We start from the raw sequence: 16,937 nt of genomic DNA, 5'->3' as shown, positions 1-16,937 counted from the left end.
CAATCCCTGAAGACATTCTCTCTTGGTTTTCCACCAATGTAACCAATGAGGCTATAATCTTGGGTGATGTAAATATTAACTGGGCCGCTATTCAATCTCTCACAAACCCTCTAAATATAAAACTCTATAACTTCTCCCAACTTATTAATGCCACAACCAGACCTTGCAAGGAGTTCTCCACTGAAGTATCCTTGACTGGATTTTAGTTTCTCATCCTCACAACATCTCTGATAGTGGTACCCTTTCCAACCCACTCAGTAATCACTTTCCCACCTTTGCCCACCATCTTTCCTCCTCCTTACAACTATCCCCCACCTATATCTCCAATCGGTCCCTAAAAAACTTTAACCCCAATACATTCATAAATTTGCTCAAAGAAATAAACTGGAACCCACTAAACTTTATGCTTAGATAATGCCAATACCTACTTCAATACAACATTCCTAAACTTGTTAGATTCCTTGGCCCCCCTGAAAACAAAATGTATTAAAAGTAAATCTGTCCGTTGGCTAACCAAAGATACCTTAAGGATCATGCGGCTCCAAGATAAAGCTTGGAAACAATTCCACAAAAACTATAAATACCCTCAAGGAGTACAAAATACTTCGAAACAAAGTAAAAAAAAAAATATTTCAGACCAAAAATCCTATTTTTCCACACTCAAGACCAATCACAATTCAAACCCCAAAAAGTTCTGGGATGGAATCTCCTCTCTCCTTAACCCAGGTAAAACAGAAAAACCCCATCCCTGATCCAAATGCCGCATACAAAGACCTAGCTACCCAGTTTAATTCTTTCTTCATTGATACCATAGCCAAACTAACATCTACCTTCACCAACAGTCCTACTTCCACACCCCTACCTTCACCTACACCCTCCTACTCTAGTACCTCCACCTCTCAACCTCCTCCCTTCTCCATAAATCCCATCCCTATATCTATTATTAAAAAACTTCTGCAAAACCTGAAAGTAACTTTAAATGCCCCTGATCAAATCCTCTCCTACTACTTCTTAAAGACAGCTGCAGAAGCCATAGCCTTGCCCATCTGCATTCAAATAAACCGATCAATCACAGAAGGCTATGTACCCCAACTCTGGAAAAAGGCCTTTGTTATTCCACTCCATAGAGAAGGTAATAACAATAACATTCCAAATGTACAACCTATCACCATCTTATCCCCCATTTCTAAACTTCTCGAAAATGCCTCCACCTTCAACTTTTACCCTATCTCACAAATAACCACCTTCTAACTCCCACACAACACGGATTCAGACCTGGCCATTGCACTACCACTGCTCTCCTCTCCTTCCTAGAAACCTTTAACAAGGCCCGTGACTCTGGCCACATTGTATCCACCCTCCTACTAGACCTTTCAAAGGCCTTTGATACCATCTCACACAACCTTGTCCTTACCAAATTCTCTAAATTACATCTTTCCCCCTCTTCTATCAACTGGTTCACCAGTTACCTCTCAAATAGGCAACAAGCAGTAAAGTGGAAAAAAGCTACCTCCCCATTCCTCAATACTCCCACAGGAGTACCCCAGGGTTCCATTCTAGATCCAGTGCTATTTAACATTTTCATAAATGATTTCTATCAGACTATCCCTAATGCTAGTTTCATCCAATATGCCGATGATTCATCTATAATCTGTTCTGCCACCTCCATCTCCATACTAACAAAATTAACTCAAGATGCCTTCTCCTCCACTGAAAAATGGATGCTAGACAACCACCTAGCACTTAATGCCACAAAAACCAAACTAATGATGTTTACCCCTTCCAAAACCACCACCCTAGACAAAGACACTGTATCATCAGTCAAAACAATACACCTCTTGAAAGAGTATCTCATTCAAAATTACTAGGAGTCCTCATAACTGACTAGCTCAAGTTAGATACCCACCTACAAGTCATCATCATCTTCTTCTTTCGGCTGTTCCCGTTAGGGGTCACCACAGCAGATCACCTGTTTCCATTTCTTCCTGTTCTCTGCATCTTGCTCTGTCACACCAGCCACCTGCATGTCCTCTCTCACCACATCCATAAACCTTATCTTAGGCCTTCCTCTTTTCCTGTTACCTGGTAGCTTCATCCTTAGCATCTTTTTCCCAATATACTCAGCATCCCTCCTCAGCACATATCCAAACCAACGCAATCGTGCCTCTCTGGCTTTGTCTCCAAACCTTCCAACCTGGGCTCACCCTCTAATATACTTATTCCTAATCCTGTCCACCCTCGTCACACCCAGTGCAAATCTTAACATCCTTAATTCTGCCACATCCAGCTCAAATTCCTGCCTTTTTGTCAATGCCACTGTCGCCAACCCATATAACATAGCTGGTCCCACTACCCTCTTGTAGACCTTCCCTTTCACTCTTACTGATACTTGTCTGTCACAAATCATTCCTGACACTCTTCTCCACCCACTCCATCCTGCCTGTACTCTCTTCTTCACCTCTCTTCCACACTCACTGTTACTCTGAAATATTGATCCCAAGTATTTAAACTCATCCACCTTCACCATCTCTACTCCTTGCATCCTCACCATTCCTCTATCCTTCCTCTCATTCACACACATATATTCCGTCTTAGTCCTGCTGACCTTCATTCCTCTTCTCTCTAGAGCATATCTCCAACTCTCCAGGGTCTCCTCCACCTGTTCTCTACTCTCACTACAGATCACAATGTCATCTGCAAACATCATAGTCCACGAGGACTCCTGTCTGATCTCGTCCATCAACCTGTCCATCACCATTGCAAATAAGAAAAGGCTCAGAGCTGATCCTTGATGTAACCCCACCTCCATCTTAAACGCATCAGTCACCACAGACCTCACTGCTGTCACACTACCCTCATACATATCCTGTACCACTCTTAAATACTTTTCTGACACTCCTGACTTCCTCATACAATACCACAACTCCTCTCTAGGCACCCTGTCATATGCTTTCTCTAAGTCTACAAAAACACAATGCAACTCCTTCTGACATTCTCTGTACTTCTCCATCAACACTCTCAGAGCAAAGATCGCATCTGCAGTGCTCTTTCCTGGCATGAAATCATACTGCTGATCACTAATCACGTCCTTTCTTAACCTTGCTTCCACTACTCTTTCCCATAACTTCATGCTGTGACTGATCAATTGAATCCCTCTGTAGTTACTACAGCTCTGCACATCACCCTTATTCTTAATCTGTACCAAAACACTTTCTCCATTCCTCAGGCATCCTCTCACTTTCCAAGATTTCATTAAACAATCTGGTTAAAAACTCCACTGCCATTTCACCTAAACACCTCCATGATTCCACAGGTATGTCATCTGGGCCAACAGCCTTTCCATTCTTCATTCTCTTCATAGCTATCCCACCTACAAGTAAATATCAAAAAAGCTCACAAGAAACTTGGCATGCTCTATCGTCACGATCGCTACATCTCTCCCTCTACTAAGCTTATTCTCTCTACCACATACCTCATCCCATCCTTGCGATATGGTGCCCCACTCTTTACTAACCTGCAACCCTCCCTCAAGACAAAACTCTCATCCTGTTACAATAAAATTTTAAACTTCACAGCAGGCCACACATCTTCTATGCATTACTGTATTGCCCTTCATAAACTGAACTGGCTAGAGCTACCCAATTACTTCTCCTACATTCAACTTATCCAAGTACACAAACTTATCTTCAGTCCCTCTCTCTGCCCCTCCCTTGCCACTACCCTTAAAATGCATCAACCTGATAGACTCCTAAGATCTAACTCCCAAAATCTGATCAAACTCCATAAACCTTCCCGCCACCAGACAAACATCTTCTGCCCTCTCTAGCTCACCTCTGGAATTCACTCCCACCTCTTATCCGTAGCAATGGCAGCCTCTCTTCCTTCAAAACTTTACTTCACTCCCACCTAACATCCCACTGGGAATGCTCCTGTTCCCATCCTACATCCCACTGGGAATGCTCCTGTTCCCATCCTACATCCCACTGGGAATGCTCCTGTTCCCATCCTACATAAAGTTCCCAAAATTAAGATATACTCCAAGAGCTAATACAGCTATAAACATCCTCCTATTGTTTGTAACTCTGTTAGCAAATGATGGGATTAAAGTTTGTATACAACTGTGATTGTCTTTTTTTAAAGATTTCCCTGCGTTTGCATTTTATTAATGTCATTTACCTGTATTGCTGTACTTTCTATTGTTATAACTTGCATCTATTAAGTAATTTGTATTTTTTTGATGGAACTTTTCTCCCCAGGACTCCACTGAAAATGGGCTCTTCGTGGCCCAGTGGACCATCCTGGCAAACAACCTGTAAATAAATAAAATAAATAAATAAAATCTTCTGCTGAGTGATCAACTGCTGGTTGTGACCAGAGTACTCTCAAATGCAAATGTGTGCACTGGACATGCAGGAGCACACTACTGTCATTCGGATTATGCATATCTCATCAGCTAGAGAAAGGGGAGCACACCTGTTCCTATTTACCTCATACACATCTCACCAATTTTGGGGGGGAAGAGGAGCACACTTGTTTCTATTTACATTATGCACATCTGAATAACTGGGAGGGGAGCACACCCACTCCCATTCATATTATACACATCCCTGTAACTGGGGGAGGGGAGCATACCCGCTCCAATTCATATCATACACATCTCAGTAACGGAAGTACGCCTGCCCCCATTCATATTATAAACACCTCAGTAACTGGGGGAGGGGAGCACACCCACTCCCATTCATATTATACACATCCCTGTAACTGGTGGAGGGGAACACACCCACTCCCATTGATATTAGAGACATCTCGGTAACTGGGGGAGGGGAACACATCTGCTCCTATTCATCTTACACACTTCCCGGTAACTGAGGGAGCACACCCACTCCAGTTCACCTTATACATATCCTGGTATCTGGGGGAAGGGAGCACACCAATTCCCATTAACCTTCATAATCTTCCCATCATCTGGTGGGGGCTGCATACATCTACCATTCACTCCACACAAGTCACACCAAGTGGGGTAAATACCTGCTTTCATTCACGTCATACTCAGCTTGCCATCTGGCAAGGGATGCACGTCTTGTCAAATTGGAGAGGGTAACAACCATTCACCTCATATACATCTTACCAGCTAGGAGAATGCATCTGTTTCCCATCAACCCCAGGGGAGCACATCTGTTCCTATTCACCTGAAATGCATTTTGTCAACTTGGGGGGCACAACTGTTTCCTTTCACATCACTACATGCCTCACAAACTAGTGGGTATCACACCTGCTCCCTTTCACATTATTACATGTCTCGCCGGCTGATGGAGGGGGACACGCCTGTTCCTTTTTATGTTACAACATGTCTCTCCAACTGATACTAGCACCTGGGTTTCCAGTCAAATCACTACACATCTTACCAAACTAGATCAGGGAATAATCACTGTATACAATAAAAGAAAGCTGCTTCCCTCTAAACACTGAACCACATGCACTTGTTCTAGTGAAGGCAGAGAAGAACAGTTTACAAAGCTGCTTATTAATGGGGATCTGTCCTCAAGTGTACATGCCATGTGCACTTGTTGAAGGCACAAGACATATCCCAGATGAAGTTTTAATGGAAGTCGTGACTGGTGAGGGAACTATAGATCACATGGCAGTGAAAGGATGTGCTCTGCAGTGCAGACAGTCTGAAAGGTAAAAAGTACATATAACAGAGAGAAAAAAACACAAACATACATTCATCCTCTCTGTGAGACTACTTGTTTTATTATCCATGAACCTTATGTATTATTCCCTACCTTTTTTTGAGTAAAAATGTAAAGATTTAAATCTACTGCTCGTTGTCATGTGAAAGCTGAAAGTTGCTCAGCTTCCCACCTATCCATGCTCTCTTACCTGTATGGGATGTGATGGATGTAAAAAGGAGCAGTGAGTTTGATGACCAGTGTTGGTAAGATATCTGCTAGCAGGATGGCCTGTAGGAACACGTACAGAAGGAAACAAGAAATGTTAGTGCAGAAAGAAAACACTGGAAACTGCAGTGTTGAGCAGGCTTCAGAATGCTCATTATACTTACAACGAGAATGTAAAAGTACTAATACCCAGATATGACTATCATACTTACAACGAGAATGTAAAAGTACTAATACCCAGATGTGACTATCATACTTACAATGAGAATGTAAAAGTACTAATACCCAGATGTGACTATCATACTTACAATGAGAATGTAAAAGTACTAATACCCAGATGTGACTATCATACTTACGAGAATGTAAAAGTATTAATACCCAGATATGACTATCATACTTAGGAGAATGTAAAAGTACTAATACCCAGATGTGACTATCATACTTACAATGAGAATGCAAAAGTACTAATACCTAGATGTTACTATCATACTTACGAGAATGTAAAAGTACTAATACCCAGATGTGACTATCATACTTACAATGAGAATGTAAAAGTATTAATACCCAGATGCGACTACACGTCTATGCTTTTCCCAGCAGGTACTTTCACTGGGTCATACACAAACACTAGGTTAAGGTATACATCATACAGCTCATACCTAGCATCCAACAATGACATCAGAATCTGTTATTCAAATCCAAGTCTAGTACAATGCTGATTATAAATAATCACTGCCTTACTCTCCTTTACTAACACTATCCTTCAGCATAAAAACAATGGCTCTCTCTCCTCTGCTACTTTCCTAGACCTATCTAAAGCATCTGACATGGCCCCACACAAACAACTCATCTCTGTCCTCAATAACATATCCTTCTCTCAATCAGTCACCAACTGGTTTCAGAGTTACCTGTCTGACCGCCAACAATCCGTTGTATGGCAGAATGACATATCTCCCCAACTACCTGTCTCCATAGGGGTTCCCCAAGGATCCATCCTTGGACCCCTACTCTTCTCTGTTTTTACCAACAATCTAGCCTCTGCCACCAAACATGGTACACTCATACAATATGCAGATGACTCAACCCATCTGCTCAGCCCAGTCCCTACGCAAACTGCAAAAAGTCACAGAGGAAGCCTTTTCCTCTGTTGAAACTTGGTTATCTGACACCCAATTAATACTCAACCCAAACAAAACTAAACTACTCATCTTCCAACCCACCAAACACACTCAAAACAACTCTCACTAACATCACAGCAAAAGACAACACCACTATATACCCAAATGAACACACCAAATTGATAGGAGCGGAAATAGACAATAAACTAAAATTTGATATTCACATATCCATGACCATAAAAAAGTCCACAAAAAACTAGGAGCATTATACAGAAATAAGCAACTTCTCACCAAGATTTCAATAGCAAATTCCCACCTTATCTCCACCCTACTTTATGCCTCTCCAATATATACCAACCTAAGGCAATGCGATCTAAACAAGCTAGAGACCTGCGACAACAAAATCGCCAAATTCGCCACAGGGGCATCCTACCGTAGTCACCACTGTCTCTCACTTGCTGAACTGGGCTGGCTTAAACTCCCTCACCTCCTTCAATGGTATCGACTATCACTCACCCACAAATTAGTAAACCATCCACTAAATGTCCCATCCCTCCAGAATCTACTCCAACCCTATTGCACCACCAGACCACGAAGATCCTTGCAGATCACTAAAGCCAATAACTCTGCTGGTGAAGCACTATTCTCTTGCGCCATAGCCAAATTATGGAACTCCCTCCCACCCACAATTACCTCTGTACCATCATGCACCCACTACAAAACTTTACTAAAAGCGCACCTAAAAACATGCTTGCTATGCCCTTGCAACTCCCACTCTAATATCACCCACCTCATCCAACCACTACCTTTCTTTCTACCCCACTAACTACCTTGATTATAGCAAGCTCAGATGCTCATAAGCCTAGCACTTATTATACAGCAGGAACTTCTTATTGTAACATTTGTTAATGTCTATTATGTACTTCACAGATAAAGATTCTAGTTGCCTACTGATGTACTATGTTCTTCATCTGTAAATATGTTTGTAATTAATTGCTATGTTAAATTGTTAATCACTATGTAATCCAATGTAACTACTGTCTGTTTATTTTAACTGTGGAGCTTTTCTCCTCAGGCCTCCGCTGAAAATGGACCTATGTCCAGTCGGACACTCCCGGTCAACAAATGTAAATAAATAAATAAATAAATAAATACGGTACGATCACGTACTAGAATATAATCTTGCATGCACTAGCAGATTATTTCATAATACAGGCCCTGTGCATTATCAATCTGTACTGTATTTTAAACAGCTGTACAATCAATCTATTATAACCTCTTTTTACTTTACACATGCCTTGCATCCAGATTGACCATCTGGCAAACATAAGGGAAACATTAACCCTTTCTAGTCTGCCCTTTAAATGCAGTTAACATTTTTGTCAAAGAAGGGTCTACTTTGGATAGGTCCAACTGTGAATCCATAGATCAATCTTATATACATATACACTCATTTTCTACAGTTAAACAGAGCAATACCCTCATCACTGTGGGGATAAAAATTATTTACTGTTGCTACCCTGCTTTCATGCTGCAGACATATGCTCCTAAGAGCTGAAAATCGTACTTATTAACAGCCATTAAATACCTGGGCATGCTAATATACCCACAATCAATTGGAGATACCAGGTATGTATAACACAGCCCATCCTTCAAAAGATTAAAATAATGTGCTTATTTACAGAATCCACAATACTCCAAATGCAACTGTTAAAAAATACCATCAACAACATGCTTGTGTTAATGGTACTGTGGCAGTAAAACACCATAATTAAACATTGATCAGCTTTTTTCAAGTTAAATATCCTGCATTAAATATCCCGTAGTCTCATATGGTCCAAACACACAAAAGACCCTGTTGCTAACAAAGACAGATATAACTGTTCTTACAAGATTCAAGTTGGGGTTAGGCACAACAGTTAATGTGTTTACCTTACAGACACAAGGTGCAGAGTTTGATTCTCAGATGGGATAACTAGCTAAACTTTAAACAGCCTAACACTAACATATGAAGGCATGGTATTTTATGTAGTCACTATCCTCCACCTTACTATATTACCAGAAAAGAGTGTTGGCATAATGGTGAAGATGTTGACTGCACAGATACAAGGTAGTGGGTTTAATTCTTACCTCTGGGTTACGAAACCTGGTTAGGCTTAAAAGGACCCACAAGGGCAGATAGCCTAGTACTTACCAACTAATCTGTACACCTATAATTCAATATCCTCCACTTTTGTGTGTTTCACTTAAGATCACAAAATTAATTATAGCAGCATTAAGTTGTTAACCTACAAAACGAATGAATGCAGCTGATAATATCCACTAGTAACCAGCAAAGAAGTCCGAGATGGCAGAACGTATTTACTGATACTAAACTGATTGGTTAGGGTAGGGCCTGAAGCTTAACCTGTCAAGCTTAGCAGCCAGAATCCAAATGCCTGCATCAAATAAATTACTCTATTCTCTAGGTTACAGTAATTCAGAACTAGAGTAATCAGCTGGAGGACGTTCAGAAAAACAGCATTTTAGTTTTGGGACATATGCATCAAAGTGCCATTTGCAAGTTACCCACACCAAAAGGACATTAAACATATCCAGCCATGAAGGACTGACCTACAGTCTCATTTGCCTTTCCATCGCGCTTCATGAGATCATAAATTCTTCAGATGAGAGTCATACCTAGATCTTTTCATTTTCACTATCGACTCGTACCTGGATCTTTTCATTTTCACTATCTTCTCATACCTGGATCTTTTCATTTTCACTATCGACTCATACCTGGATCTCTTCATTTTCACTATCGACTCATACCTGGATCTCTTCATTTTCACTATCGACTCATACCTGGATCTCTTCATTTTCACTATCGACTCATACCTGGATCTCTTCATTTTCACTATCGACTCATACCTGGATCTTTTCATTTTCACTATCGACTCATACCTGGATCTTTTCATTTTCACTATCGACTCATACCTGGATCTCTTCATTTTCACTATCGACTCATACCTGGATCTCTTCATTTTCACTATCGACTCATACCTGGATCTCTTCATTTTCACTACCGACTCATACCGGCTCATACCTGGATCTCTTCATTTTCACTATCGACTCATACCTGGATCTCTTCATTTTCACTATCGAGCAGTAAAAGCCTTTCTTGGATAAAGTGTCTGCTTTGCAAGCTATAAGGATTGTTTGCCACAGATCAAAGTTATAACAACTAAATACAAGTTATTGACTTCCACTTGCATAAAAGCCATTTTTGTGGTTGAATCACATTATTTCTCTGAAAATTTCAGGAAACCATTTTTAGTAGGAGGGCAAAGTTCATAATGTAGGTGAGGAAACCATCTATCATCCCTCCATGTTTTACTCTCGGAGCACATTTTGTAGAGCTGCTGACTACACAAGTTAGTTACTACTCAAGTGGTTACAGTCCACTGGGACTGAACAACAGTGAATCAAACACAGAATACAATGCAGTCATCTATATTACTCTCAACAATAACAGGAAATCAGTCATACAAACCAAGAAAAGCAGATCACAGATGCTTTTATGCACAACATAATGTGTGATACTACACTTACTGTACATCATAAAAATCTCTTTTCCTTAAAAGCAAACAAGAGGACAAAACTGTAATACAATACAGTCATGTGGCACACAAAACCAACAAGGATTTAATCTAATTTAATTTTAGCATATCGGCTTACCAGGTTAAGTAAATTGGTTGACTGCAGGACACAAGAATGGTTAAGTACACATATTTAAATATACTTTTGGGATTGGTTGACTGCAGTACACAAGAAGGTAAATACACAAATATTTAAATATACTTTTGGGAGGTAAGAAAAAGCTGGGATACATGGAGAAGACTAAGACAGAAGCAGAATATGCACTCCTCTCATAGAGATGCTAACCAAAAGTCAGGACTGAACACAGACTTTGCAGCTGTAATGAAGAAACCAGAACCACTGAGACTCGCTCTCTCATGTGCAGGATCATTACTTTTTGGAATCAAATGCACCCAACTGTACAACATTTTCATGAAAAATTTTAAATTAGGCTATAAAAAACTGAACAGGCACAAATAAAAGCTGACATTTCCTTAACCTGTCTTGAGACAAAGAGTAAGTGACATTCTGGCCTATATGTTATGAACCCCTTGGCTAGCAACACACCAAGTTTATCCATACAAACTCACATATATAAACAACACACAAACATGGTCATTTTCATGTTTAAGTCATAGGTTACTGGAAGCTGACTTACAGCAGTAGAAACTTTGTTACAGTCATAACGGCTGGTATTACCACGGCTGTCATCCCGACTTTGGAGCATACCAGCTTCATTGGGATCAGAGTTCTGCAAAAGGAGACAAAGGAAATTAATTAATTGGTTCACTTACAGAAAGAATTATAATGCACTAAATCAAAAGGATATTGTGCCCTCTGTAGTAGTTTGCCTAGCTTCCAAACTCCTAGGGTTTAATACAAACAGTGGTCCAGTAAAGAAAATTTGGATTAAAAAGTCCACTACAATGTGCAGCTACTGGTACTCTCCACTACAGTACTAAATGCACTCTTGAGCATGCTCAGTGTGATTAAATGTACACTAGCAGCTAATTTCTCAATAATGGAAGCAGAATGTTTACTCTGAAACTGCTTCCCAATATTACAACAGCTAGGTTTAATAGAAGAAATGCAGACATTCCTAAAAAGAGTTTACAACATTTGATCATGTTAGCAAAATGTACAATGTGTGGCCCTGAGCATTTGTGCCAAGTGCCCCCTTGTTATAATGTTCCATGTTATTTGTGTGCTTAAACTTAAAACACACCATCTATAATCAAGTTCATTACAAAGATATGAAAACTGGGTGAAAAATGCAATAAATACTTGTAGTAAGTAGAACAGTATAGTATTATTGAATAACTACAACTGTCACTGCTGTCATCAATGCCCACTCAAATATTAAGGTTTTCAGGGACTGTCTAAATGGATATTAAGCAAGACACTCCTGAACCCAGTGAGGCAGGAAGCAAATAAAAGAAAAAGGCCATTAGCTATGCTAGGACCACTGCCAGCATCAAAGTGAATAAACCATCCAGTAGGAGATGAGCAACTCACTGGGATGAAGGAAATTCAGGCTGTGTAGACCTAAACACAGGAAAACTAAAACGTTGTACATTTCACAAGACACTTCAGGCTCTAGAGAACTGCCACTTATTATGATGGTATTTAGAAGCAGTGTAGTGAGGTTTTGCACTGGTTAAAAGTCAAGTTCTGTACCATGCAGCCCTTGTATAAAGGAGCTGCAACAGGCAAACTGTGTGTGAACTAACACCACAAAGTCCTCAGTGGCAGGAAGTGTGAAGCTGCACGGCTCAGTTTAGACTGCAGCAGGAAGCCAAAATCAGTGGAAACCTGGTCCCCAAGTGTCAGTTTCTCATCACAGATTATTGCAAGGTCATGCATCTTACTCATGAACTCTAAGTGATCATCCACAAATAGTACACGTGCTCACAAAATGAAAGTTACAGCACAATCTCACAGTAGAATAAAGTGCTGTGGACACTGTTTCTCATGCACCAAGCTTCAGCCATTTACATGGTACACAAAGATGAATTCTGTCCAGACTACCTGGTAAGGAACACAGGGCTGTCATATTCTCCCAAGGAAACAGCAGGTAATCTGTGCAGGGATTGCCTCCCCATCTACCATGTTCTTTTAAGGAACATCATATGCACACTCCTAAATGCGTCTCTGAGGTACCCCAAAAGCCACAGGGTAGGGAAACATGAGTTAAGCCTTGAAACCACCCACTGAGAACATTCCAAAATGTAGAGGAAATTTAGTTAAGGATGATTTCTAGCAGTTCACAGTATTTCCTGAAATGATACAGTGATTCACAGTGTAAAAAGCAACACAGAGTGCAAGCAGAACCAGCACAGAAAAATGCTGCTGATCTGAAGACACAATATTACAAGAAGTCTGAAACAACCTGAAATGCTCAAAGGAGCTGATATTTCTTTAGGAATGTCATCAGGTTGTATATACACACACACACACACACACACACACACACACACACACACACACACACACACACACACACACACACACACACTTACTTCAAGAACCTTAAGTGGAATGCTGGAGACAGGATAGTAATTATTAAGATCATTCACAGGATTATAGTAAATACTAGGCAATAGAGTCTTGCAACCATTTACCCTCTGCCAGTACCCACCCTCTCAGACTGAATCTCCTCTTAAGGATGGCTAGAACAATGAAGCCAAGGTTGAATTTGTGAATAACTGTCCAAGTACCCATAGGAAAGCACTTTATTCAATAATCGGCCTAATCAATGCTGAACACAATGGGACAATGGTCTCTTTGGTGCTGGAAGACATCCCTTTCACCATGAGCTGCATCAAGTAGAAGGATTTTCTGGCTATGGCTGACACATGATGATCGAAGGAGAGGGGAACTGTTAGCCCAAGTACCAGGGTCTCAAACATTCTCATTTTGGAGTGGAGTATCGTCGGTCATATTCTGAGGGGTAGGGGTGGTTTACCAAATGTGACTGTTACACTGTTTAGCATTTAATTTAAGCCAATTAGCACGAGGTGTTTACAAGTGCAAGTTCTTGTTGTAGGGTTTGGGCATCAGAGGGTGAAGGACTTCCAGACCACAAACCAAGACCTCTGGATAACCATGTTTGCAGAGAACTGCTAACTGGATGTCGGAAAAGTAAATGCCAAACAAAAGGGAACCAGCAGTGAGCCCTGTGGTAGATCACTGGTTACCTGCAAACTCTGTGGTGACGCACTATTTCCTGCGCACACTGCGTGTTTTGACCCTCCAACTTTGCTAGCATGGGGTATAGTGTTAAAGGCCTTGGCCAGGCCAGTGTGTGGGAACTGTACAGCATGGTCACTGTCAATAGTTCTCGTTAACCAGGTTCATTAGACAGGATCTACCCTTAAATCAAAACTGGTGCGGTTCTAGCCTGATGATGTTTAAATGTTACAGTTAATGAGGTAAGTTATAATATGCTCCACGGCTTTGTACACAAAAGACTCATCAGGTTGATGGGCCTGTAATTCCCGGGGCAGTGGTGGAGCCACCCCTTGTAGTGTGGCTTCACCACTGCTATGCATCAAACTTCAGAGATGTGGCCAGTGACTAAATGCAGGTTAAACGGCTGAAGGGGTGGCTCTGCCAGGGCTTGCTTGGCACTGTTTATTAAACAGCCTGGTACTGTATCGGGTCCCACGGAGGATGCATTTTTAGTCTTGGAAGATACAAAAATACTTCCATGAGAAATGTGGTCACAAGACCTTCCTTAAATAATGTTGACCCGAGTAAAAAAATGGCAATCTGATAAACAGGATTACTTAAAACCTCAGAGACAAGCTGAATGCAAGATGTCTTATCCTTGTCTGAAAGAAAGGGTGCACCCTCACTGTAACAAACATATGAAACTCATCCCAACACCAATACAACAGAATCCACTTCAATACCATGAAGCATCACAGTAAGGAATACAGGCTTGGGGTAAAATATGTTTATTTGACATCTATTTACCAGGAAAGTCTAACTGGGTCAGAAAGTGCCTATTTTCAGTGGAGGCCCAGGGAGAAAAGCTCCACAGTCGCAATCTTTCAAAAATCAATTACAGACATTTTAAATCATGAAGTATCACGTTACACTATAAGAGAGAGAGAGAGATACATGAAAAAATCTTGTAATGAGAAAAACAAAGAACGTATGTTTCATAGTAAAGTGCAATAAAAAATTATAACACGAGATGAAGAAAATATGTGAGGAAAAAAGTCATTATTTGTTAAACAGATTAGTATGCTATAAATGAGACCAGAGACAAATCTAATAAAATATCTGGGAGAAATATTAGAGATTATATGATTAGAAACAGTAAGAGGAAATTGAGCGATGTCTTAGTATGTGAGATGGTGTTCATATTATGGTTATAGAAAGAAGTAAGGATGAAGAGAAAAGGAGATTATACAAACAGTGCAGGTAAGGGTGTCTTCAGGTTGCTTAGGTGACTAGGGAGGAAAGAGAAAGAGGTAGAGGAAAGGTCTGCAGAGATGAAGTGGATAAGGGAAGGTAGTAGGAAAAGCAAAAAAAAGGAATGGAGTAGGAGGCTGGAGAGGCTGTGAGGTGCGACTTAGGTTGATAGGGGTGGGTGAAGTAAAGTTCAGCCAAAAAAAAATAAAAATCCAAAAAGAACAAAGAATGTATATTGTGGGTAGGTAGATGCTTTTACACAAAAGCTCTGCTTTTTTTTTTTTTTTTTGAAAGATCTCCATATGGTTACAATCAAAATATCCCTCCAGTTAAGCCAGTTATTTAACATAGGTCCAACTCCATTCATGCTCTACTTTTGCTCTTGGCACTTAAGGGCACAGAGCTCATCAGTGACCCAGAGTGGCTGCTATGGCCCATTATAAGCAATGGGTGGGACAACAATGAGTTCCGAACGGAGATTTCAAAGGATAGGATAGAGTTGCTTGTGTGTGACCAAACTTAACTCCCGTCATCTACAGACTCATGCTCCACAAACTGGACATGAGGCAGAACAAATGAACTGACAAGTGGTTGGAGTAAGTCAAAAGCAGTACTCACCCAGAACACAAAACAGAGTGTATGTGCTCAAAAACATGGGTTGCACTACCGGAACAAACTCTCTTATAATACAAAGGAACCATTTCACTATGAGGCACAGACTGCTCACCAGTACTCCTACTGGCTCAGACTGCTCATCACTGCAGATACTGATGCACAGACTGCTCTCACCAGTACTCCTACTGACTCGGACTGCTCATCACTGCAGATACTGATGCACAGACTGCTCTCACCAGTACTCCTACTGACTCAGACTGCTTATCACTGCAGATACTGATGCACAGACTGCTCTCACCAGTACTCCTACTGACTCAGACTGCTTATCACGGCAGATACTGATGCAGACTGCTCTCACCAGTACTCCTACTAACTCGGATTGCTTATCACGGCAGATACTGATGCACAGACTGCTCTCACCAGTACTCCTACTGACTCAGACTGCTTATCACTGCAGATACGGATGCACAGACTGCTCACCAGTACTCCTACTGACTCGGACTGCTTATCACTGCAGATACGGATGCACAGACTGCTCTCAACAGTACTCCTACTGACTCGGACTGCTTATCACTGCAGATACTGATGCACAGACTGCTCTCAACAGTACTCCTACTGACTCAGACTGCTTATCACTGCAGATACGGATGCACAGACTGCTCACCAGTACTACTTCTGGCTCAGACTGCTCATCACTGCAGATACTGATGCACAGACTGCTCTTCAATGTAAATATTCATTATCACTCAAAACTAATCAATTTAGGCTGTTCAGCACTAACTCAATAAATGAAATGTTGGAATATTCTTCCAGTACTGTTAGAGCAAAAAAATAAAGAGGAACCCACAATTTGTTCTTGCACCTGCAGCAACCTGGGTCAGGTGCAGGTTTTGGCCAAAAAAAAAAAAAAAAAAAAAACACCTGATCTGATCACATCCCACCTAGGGTACTGTATAACAGACAAAGTTGGGGAATGGAGTACTAGAGACAACACCTGTCAAATGGAGACTAGCAGTAGCATCCAACCAGGCCTTAAACTTCAAGGTCAGTATTAATGTGATGATTCCAGTTGTGTTGCAAGTGGACCTTGCATTAGGATATGGCACCCTTTCCTGTGGGAGCCAGAAGTGAACATGCCCTCTGCACCTATCCAACATTTTACAACATACTCACTGGATGACCCCACACAGAAAAGGCAAGATTAATATGAAGTTGCTACACAGAACGAGAACAGGGTCACTGGAAAACTGCTTGTACAATTTCC

The 16,937-nt window shown here is 41.0% G+C and overlaps 1 protein-coding gene across 1 annotated transcript in view; it reads right to left on the bottom strand.

Moving 5' to 3' along the window:
• Nucleotides 1-16,937, bottom strand: part of CLN3 (CLN3 lysosomal/endosomal transmembrane protein, battenin) — a 310,689-nt gene that overhangs the window by 179,845 nt on the left and 113,907 nt on the right. The window contains exons 5-6 of the mRNA XM_044085059.1: nt 11,295-11,387; nt 5,884-5,963 (exon numbers count right to left, since the gene is read on the bottom strand). Coding sequence (XP_043940994.1) covers nt 5,884-5,963; nt 11,295-11,387 — 173 coding nt within the window. The remainder of the gene's footprint in view (nt 1-5,883; nt 5,964-11,294; nt 11,388-16,937) is intronic.

Source organism: Protopterus annectens, chromosome 10.part0 (assembly GCF_019279795.1).
Source record: "Protopterus annectens isolate FY-2018-M chromosome 10.part0, PAN1.0, whole genome shotgun sequence".
Classification (NCBI taxonomy): domain Eukaryota; kingdom Metazoa; phylum Chordata; order Ceratodontiformes; family Protopteridae; genus Protopterus; species Protopterus annectens.
This window is presented reverse-complemented; position numbering and strand designations above follow the sequence as displayed.